This window comes from Haliotis rubra, unplaced genomic scaffold (genome assembly GCF_003918875.1).
Source record: "Haliotis rubra isolate DU_JTF1 unplaced genomic scaffold, ASM391887v1 Scf857, whole genome shotgun sequence".
Lineage (NCBI taxonomy): Eukaryota > Metazoa > Mollusca > Gastropoda > Lepetellida > Haliotidae > Haliotis > Haliotis rubra.
The window spans coordinates 173,285-182,401 of NW_025767587.1; the positions used below are offsets into that span (position 1 = coordinate 173,285).

Consider the following 9,117-nt stretch of genomic DNA (forward strand, 5'->3'; position numbering starts at 1 on the left):
CCCGACTACCCCCCATCAGAGAATTTTACAGCAACCTGACCGACTCGACAATCACCCAAGACAATTACTTGCACGCGATTAACGTATGGAATACACTAGGCTGTAAGAATCTGGGTGACTACCATGACCTGTACTTGAGGACAGATGTACTCCTGCTAGCCGACGTGTTTGAGACGTTTAGGCGGACGTGTTTTAAGCAGTATCAACTCGACCCCGCATGGTACTAAACCAGCCCAGGTCTGTCGTTGGATGCCTTGCTGGAAAAGACCAGAGTTAAGCTGGAATTGCTCACCGATTACGACATGCACCTATTCATTGAGAAAGGCTTGCGAGGTGGGATTTCCATGGCTACCAAACGATACACGAAAGCAAATAATCAATACGTGAAGGGCTACGACCCGAGCAAGCCAACCAATCATATTCTCTACCTCGATGCCAACAACCGGTATGGCTGGGCCATGAGCCAGTATCTACCCACAGGGGGATTCGAGTGGGCATCGCACAAGATCAATGTTATGAGCATCGCGGACGATTGGAGTAAAGGCTATATCCTCGAGGTGGACTTGGAATACCCCAAGGCATTACACACATCACACAACAGCTATCCCCTGGCCCCCGAACGTATGAGGGTTAACCCAGACTGGATGTCTGAGTACCAACATAACTTGCTAGGTGGGCGGGTGGCAGACGTTGAAAAACTCGTGCCCAACTTAATGAATAAGACCAATTACATCGTTCACTATCGCAACCTACAGCTGTACCTGTCGTTGGGTATGAGGTTGACCAAAATACACAGGGTGCTCGTGTTCAACCAGAGCCCCTGGATGGAGCCCTACATCAGAATGAACACAGACCTGCGAAAGCTTGGCACCAGTGACTTTGAGAAAAACCTCTACAAGCTCATGAACAACTCGGTGTTTGGTAAGACTATGGAGAACCGGAGGAAACGCGTGACCGTGAAGCTGGTTCGGTTGAATGAGGAAGACAAGCTCAGGAGACTGATAGCCAGCCCGGCATTCAACCGGAGCAAGATATTCACCAACGACCTGGTTGCCCTACACATGAAGAAAAGCCACATCAAATTCAATCGACCTGTTTATGTGGGGATGAGCATTCTCGATTTATCCAAACACCTGATGTACGACTTTTACTACAACGAACTGAAAAAACAGTACGGTGACAGGTGTGAAGTGCTGTGCACTGACATGGATTCCCTGCTGATGGAGATTCGAACCGAGGACGTGTACGAGGACATGAAAAAACACCTCGATTTGTATGACACCAGCGACTACCCCAAGGACCATGCCATACACAGCACGGTAAATAAAAAGGTCCTCGGTAAGATGAAGGACGAGTGTGCTGGCACGCCCATAGCTGAGTACATAGGCTTGAGACCCAAGATGTACTCCATCCTGAAGGCCGACAACGGTGAGATCCGGAAGGCGAAGGGTGTTAAGAAGTACGTGGTGAAACAACACATCAAACACGCCAGATTCAAGGAAGCCCTGTTCAAGACCCGTACCTTCAGGCATAAAATGAACACGCTTAGAAGTGATTGGCATAGGATATATGGACTGACTGACGATAAACAAGACGTTCCTGTCGCCGATGGACACTAAGCGTTGGATAGCTATTGATGGGATCAACACGTACGTGTATGGGCATGAGAAAATTCAACCAAGAACATAGGTGTATATATAAACACGATACCATGTCATGGAACCAGAGAAAGTTTGGGGCTATTTACTACAGCCCGCGTGGGTACTGGAAAGGAGCTAGCGCCGTACATAAGCTGGCTAAAATGGCTCAAGTACCCCCAGGTGAGGCCAAAGCGTGGCTTGAAAAACAAGCCCTGTGGCAGATCTATTTACCGGCACCACGCTACGTGCCTAGAAGGAAGTTCGGTATTAACATACCCAGTAGCGTTCACCAGGCCGACCTCCTGTTCCTACCCAACGACAAGAGATACAAGTATGCCCTAACCATCGTGGACGTGGCCAGTTTCTATAAGGAAGCCGAACCCTTAACCGCGAAAGACTCGGCCCAGGTAGCCCGCGGATTCGAACGCATATACAAGCGCAGTCCGCTGACATGGCCCACAGAGCTGCAAGTTGACCCCGGGCGGGAGTTCATGGGTGTCGGGTCACACTTGCTAGACAAACACGATACCAAGGTCAGGCGTGGCAAGGCCGGAGCCCATCGCAGCCAAGCCATAGTTGAGAGATTCAATAGGACTTTGGCTGAGCGCGCTTATTCGGACACCAGTATGAGAGAGAGATGGCCAACCCTGGGAAACGATCGACTGAATGGGTAGCGCGGTTACCTCAGGTGGTGTCGGCCATCAACCATGAAATCACCCGCCTCACCGGCAAGAAACCAGCCGATGCTATCAAACTAAAATCAATAGTGGCAGAGTCGGCTGCACCATTGCGTGGGAAGGAGAAACAGATACCCGATAGCGCCCTCGTGAGGTACCTCTACCAGCTGGGGGAACACGAGGGTGATAGTCGTAAGCGAGCCACCGATCTGATATGGTCGGTCAAAACTTACAACATAGATAAAGTGGACATCAAAGCCGACAAGCCGAACTTGTACTACTTGAGAGATGGGCCAGGGAGAGGGTTCGTTAGAGAGGAATTATTGATCATACCGTACGGCGCAATGTTGCCACCCGGCAAAATATTTAACACTTATTGTTGGGTTATCTCAATGGTATCCTGTCAATGCGGCATAGAGCTATCACGTGATCAGGAAGTGGCACGTGGGGTCGGGAAGTTAACTGGGGATTCAAAAGTAGTAGATACGATGGGGGCGTGATCTAAGGGCCTGACAAAGCTTTATTAATGAAATAAAGCTTTACAGCGACCTTTCTTGAAAGTGATCTCGTACCCCAATTACTTCTACTACTTATTTCGTTAGGTAGTTCAGAAAGTTAATCCCTTAAAACAACATGCACCGTCAGCCCTCCAACATCAAAGGATTTTCACTGTAATAACAAATGTCTACTTCCAGGTAAGACATCACTGAATACACCCATATTCTGCCTTGTAAACACAGCGACCTTCCTTCGAGGATTAACCAACAATATTTGATTTTTTAAAACAATTGTGGACATAATGTAAAAAATTGTCAGGTGTATAATCTTTGGTATCCAATGAAACACGGTCACGTGACATGGAACAGGTTTTTGGGCAGCTGCAGATGAATGGCATATCCCACGGAGGGATTGTCACGCACGTCGTTACCCAGTGACTGACTCACCTCGAGATAGAACTACTGCCACGAAACGATGTTATGTGGCTACAACAGGATGGCTACTTTTAAGGACTGGCCCGAACAGCTGGTTCAGAAGGGTAGACAGCTAGCCCGGAGAGGGTTTTATTATACCGGTGTTTCGGACAAGGTCGCATGTACCTGGTGTGGATTACGATTGTGGAAATGGTGTGCCGAGGATGATATCGACTTTGAACATCACAGGTTTAGCCCATCGTGCTCATTCCTGAAAATTACTTGCCCCGTCAGGTTTGATACTGACATGAGAACTGCATTGTGAACTGAGAGCTGATATGTGAGTAGAAATGTAATCTTAGCATATTTACGAATAAAATTTGTGAAATGTTGTTTACTTGCCTCTGTTGTGTTTTATAAAAAAAGTGTTGTCGATGTCTACCTCGTGGGTATATTTTTGGGGGATGGTTTAAACAATGAAGAATACGATGCTCGTGCGGTCTTGTATTGTAGAGAGCTTTACATAGACTGCCCGACTCGATGTCTTCTATGTATTTGGTAGAATATAACCGCCTTCCCGTGTTGTATTGTAGAGAGCTTTACATAAACCGGAGGGCGTGTTATTCTTTCGAGCGTCTTGATACATTTGTTTTGCTGCCTTGTATTTTAGAGAGCTTTACATCGGCAGCACGACATTTACAGACCTCTTTCAAAATTGTTATTCGTCCCCTGTTTGGGGTTTACTATACGAGGTAAAGAACGTAACACTCCGTACTACTCTTGCTGCTTTGCCATTTTCTACCTCACAGATTTGTTTTTATGTAGAATATCACCGTCTTGTATTGTAGAGAGCTTTACACAGACGGGGATGGTCGTGTGATTAAGAGTGTCTAGGTATGTCTTGCGGTCTAGTATTGTAGAGAGCTTTACATAGACAGTACGACATTCCCTAGCCTCCTTCAAACCAGATATTTAATGGCACGCTAATGGTGAGGTAAAAAATGTGTGCGAGAGCAATTGAGATTTATTTTTAGTTTGACGGACGCACTCGGATTCTTATGGCCGCCATTTGTGTGTGTGTCGTCACAGGGATGGTCAGCTCATGACCGTCTCCGTGACGTCAGTATGGTAGCATATTTTCGAGGTTGCGTCACAACCAGTGACGTCACCACCTTCGTTTGTTAGGTCGTGACGTCTCGAGACCTATCGTCGTGACGTCATACGTGTATGACGTCAGTGTGGCCATATATTTTCGAGGTTGCGTCACGTTACGTCACCTCGGAAATGTGCGGTCCCCTTACTACTTCCTTGTAACAACTCATAGACATATACTCATATCACGATTCCGGAGATTCCGGAGAACAAAATCAAAGCCTTGGCGTCGGATGAAATGTGTGTCCACCCGTTAATGGCGTCCTTGTGATATGACGTCGGATTTCACAGGCCGTGCCGATTCTATTGGTTTAAACATAATTTATCCACATAAAATGAAAACAAAGGATGCAACATATATTTACAAGAAAAGGTTAACTTAAGGCTGTGAGAAAAGAATCATGAAGGAAAAAAGTTGTTTCAGGTGAAATAAATTTTAATATTCTAGATTTGAATTTTTTACACCTTGCAACTGGACAAACGTCCACAAGTGTCCAAACTAAAGACATTATACCGAGAATAGCCAGAGGCAAGGGCTCAATTTCTCGTGTGTCAACCACAAGCGTCAAGTTCTTGCCCTTAGACGTGATATTTTATGACGCTTTGGGTGCTGTTCACCCACTCAGTTTCAGATGCGGTGACTGTCGCACGAAGCGATCAAATTCATCGCAAAGAGGTTCTAATGGATACTGGCGGTTAAGAGCGCCAAGCGCACGCTTTCGCACATGTTTGCGGTATTGCCTTGTCGTGGTAGAAGTTGACGTTAGCAAAATATTTCAAATATTACGGGGGTCATTCGTTCGCAAATTGACTTCCTTACCTAGTTATTGAAACAATATATTCTTGCACACAATTAACTAGTCACAGATTAATTTTTACAAACTTTTGCAGGAAAGAATGATACTGAAATAATGAAATACATTTTATGAAATATAACAACAATTCCTTCAATTTATAGTGATATGTGATATGCCCTGGTCGGATGTCTCGAAGTTCGGATAACTCGATATTTTTTCTTGGTCCCATGAATATCGAGACAACGGTGCTAGACTGTAACTGGGTATATTTGTTTTGCGGCCTAGGTTAGTTAGTAATCAAATACCTTATGTATCCGAAAATTAATCTCTTAAATTATATTTTTATTATATAATATTTATCAAATTATATTTTGTATTTGACACATTATCCTTTAATTACTGATATCTTCATGATCTGGTCAGTACCTGTGTGTGGAAAGGGTATACAGATTTGAAAATGCATCTGCAAAGATCCGGGTGGAATTGATCCCATGCTTGTCGAAAGAGGCGACTAATGGGATCGGGTGGTCATGCTCGCTTACTTGGTTGACACATGTCATCGTATCTCATTTGCGTAGATCGATGTTCATGCTGTTGATCACTGGATTGTCTGGTCCAGACTCGCTTATTTACAGACCGACGCCATATAGCTGGATTATTGCCGATTGCGTTAAACAACAAACAAACACACAAAAACAAACTTATTTATTACAAATTATTTATTACAATCACCCAGGAGGTCGTATTGATCATGGCCACCACGCCAATTCCGCCAAGAAGGCCTTGCAAGACGTTTTGGCGTTTGAAGAGGCCGTCGCAGAGTCGAACCGTTTGGTCAGCATATCGGACACGTTGACGATCGTCGCGGCTGACCACTCGCACGTCTTCACCATCGGCGGCTACCCAAACAGAGGGAACAATATTTTGGGTGAGTGATTTATGTTTTACGCCGCTCTTTCATGGCGTCTGAAGTTATGTAGGCTAATTATTTTCATCACTATGGTGAAACCCAATGATTGTGCTAAATCAGAAAGGGTTCTCGGTCTGCGGATCCTGACACACCTAATGGATACAACTCTGTACCAGAGAGACTACCAGAGTTGTGCGTATCCCAATTGCGTAGATCGATGTTCATGATGTTGATCACTGGATTGTCTGGTCCAGACTCGATTTTTTTACGGACCGCCGCCACATAGCTGGAATATTACTAAACAAAACTCACTCATTCCTTGTTACTCTTGAAGGCCTGGTCGACCCCGACTACCCCAATGGTCCTAACGATGGAATGCACCGCACCACTCTCGTGTACGGCAAAGGCCCAACCGGTCAAAACCGAGTCAATCTGACCAGCGTGGACACCAGTAAGTATTGAATCAAGGACGACTAAACTGCGAAGTAAATGAATCAAAAGCTGCCCGTACTAGTCCTCTGAGGCCACTACGGGATCGGGTGGTAAGACCCGCTGACTTGCAATTGGTTGACACATGTCGTCGTATCCCACCCGTGAAGGTCCGGGTTAGAATGTACTTTCAGTAACCCATGCTTGTCGTAAGGGGCGACTAACGGGATCCGGTGGTAAGACCCGCTGACTTGGTTGACATATGTCATCATATCCCACCCGTGAAGGTCCGGGTTAGAATGTACTTTCAGTAACCCATGCTTGTCGTAAGAGGCGACTAACGGGATCAGGTGGTCAGGCTCGCTGGCTTGGTTGACACGTCATCGGTTCCCAATTGCGCAGATCGATGCTCATGCTGTTGATCACTGGATTGTCTGGTCCAGACTCGACTAATCAAAGACCGCCGTCTTACAGATGGAATATTGCTGAGTGAGGCATTGAACAACAGTTGTGAAATGTTGACGGAAAACCTAAGTCTAAGTATACTAGCCACATAAAGAAACTGTGCATTGTCAAAATATTATCCCAGTTGATAAGTACGATAACAGTGTCAAAGGTACATATAAACGTTAATGGAGGGATCATGAGACCATAACAAGTCGGGAGAATTTCAGTGCATCGACGACGCATAGAGCCTATCAAACGTGCAAGGAAGGCTTGTGGGATGTCACGCCAGATTCTCTCAAGTTCTGATGCAAGGTCAAGGACGTTATCTGGCGGATGAGGAAGACGGCGTAGACGTCGATCGATCTCGTCCCAAACATGCTCTATCGGGGAGAGATCCAGTGAATTTGCAGGCCAAGGCAGTAAGTCAACGTTGTGGTGTTGCAAGAAATCCATAGCAACCCTTGCCGTATGAGGGCGGGCATTGTCCTGTTGGAATGTTAACCCAGGGCCATGACGTTGCAGAAAAGGAATTGCCACAGGTCGAAGAATCTGATCCCTGTAGCCCACACCAGTTAAATTGCCCTGAACAATCACCAAAGGAGTTCTTTGGCGTGCTGTTATTCCACCCAAAATCATCACGTGCACGGAACCACCACCAAAGCGATTCCTCTCCAAGACACAGGCCTGTGCATAACGTTCTCCCACGCGTCTATAGGCACGTTGACGTCCATCACTATGGGAAATGTTAAACCTGGACTCATCTGTAAAAACAACATTTCTCCACCAAAACAAGGGTCTGCGGACATGATTTCGGCACCACAATCGGCGAGCTTGTCGATGACGTTGTGTCATGATAGGCCGTATGGCGGGACGTCGTGGTCTGATCCTGTGATGACGTAAACGTTGTCGAACTGTGTTGGGGTGGATACGGCGAAGTCCTGGGATGGTTCGGGCAGTCATCACTGCAGTCTGAAACCTGTGGCGAAGATGGGTCACCCTTATCCATCTGTCCTGTCTTGGCGTTGTTACACGTGGACGTCCAGAACGTGGCCGATCGATGACGCCATTTGTGTTCTGGTAGCGTTCTGGAAATGTGCAGCCACTTGTCGTTAAGACATTCCCCCACGGACCATCCCAATGGCCTCATGACGTTGTGCAGACGTGAGCCTTGGCATGCTATGCGTTTCAATAGCCGTTTAATTTTTTGAACGATCGCAAGGGCAGGGGTTGAGCTTTTCAAAGTGACAGTATTGTGTTGCATTCATTTGCTCTGTTACTCTTTCCCGGAATGCACGTGCAACAACGTATTGCACGTCTCAAGGACGAACCCACTGACGTCACGGAACGTGGCACGTGCATGCATGTTGGATACATGTCACTAATCTCTGAGTTTAAATCCTTATGTGTCTACACAGGTTTGATAAATTTAGATTTTAAATTTTTGTATGCACAGTTTCTTTATGTGCCTAGTATATATTTCTTTGGACAAATAGCTTCTGAAAATGCATTGAAATGAAAACCATATTTGGAAAAATACAATCAGGGTAGAACATGAAAAGCTGTTAAGTTGTAGGTCTAATTTCGGGGGCGATGGGTTAGCCTGGGAGTTAAAGCGTTCGCTCGTACCCTACATGGGTACAATCATTCGTGACCAACTCGTGTTATTCCGGGACAAGCCTTGGAGGTTACGGAAAGGGGCGAGTGGTGACGAATGGGGTACAATATGTGGAGCCCATTTCTGGTGTCCCCCACCGTGGTATACCTGGAATATTGCTAAAAGTATCGTAAATCGATACTCACTCACTCACTCTGATTACAGCGGCAGACAGTTACACTCAAGAGGCGACGGTCAAAATGCCCTATGAGACGATCTATGCGCGCGGACCCATGGCGCATCTGTTTCACGGCGTGCACGAGCAGCACTATATCGCCCACGTGATGAGCTTCTCGGCCTGTATGGGGCTTTACAAGGGCGACTGCGATCGCGTGACAAGCACAACAACCACTCTACAGTTTAATACCCCAGTTGTGTTTTTGTTGTCCTTGTTTTTTTGGTCACTTCTATGATCCCTTGAAACATATACCCTAAATATCAATTTCTGTAAAGCTCGAATTCCACCGAAAGTGGTTCTAGGTCTTTGGGCCACCCGTATT

The 9,117-nt window shown here is 46.1% G+C and overlaps 1 protein-coding gene across 1 annotated transcript; it reads left to right on the plus strand.

The window, feature by feature from the left end:
- Positions 1 to 1,801: 1,801 nt before the first annotated feature.
- Positions 1,802 to 9,117, plus strand: LOC124262804 (alkaline phosphatase, tissue-nonspecific isozyme-like). The gene is made up of 4 exons (XM_046697352.1): positions 1,802 to 1,820; positions 5,914 to 6,105; positions 6,422 to 6,538; positions 8,783 to 9,117. The coding sequence occupies exons 1-4, from the start codon at positions 1,802 to 1,804 to the stop codon at positions 9,028 to 9,030; spliced, it is 576 nt and encodes a 191-aa protein (XP_046553308.1). The 3' UTR covers positions 9,031 to 9,117.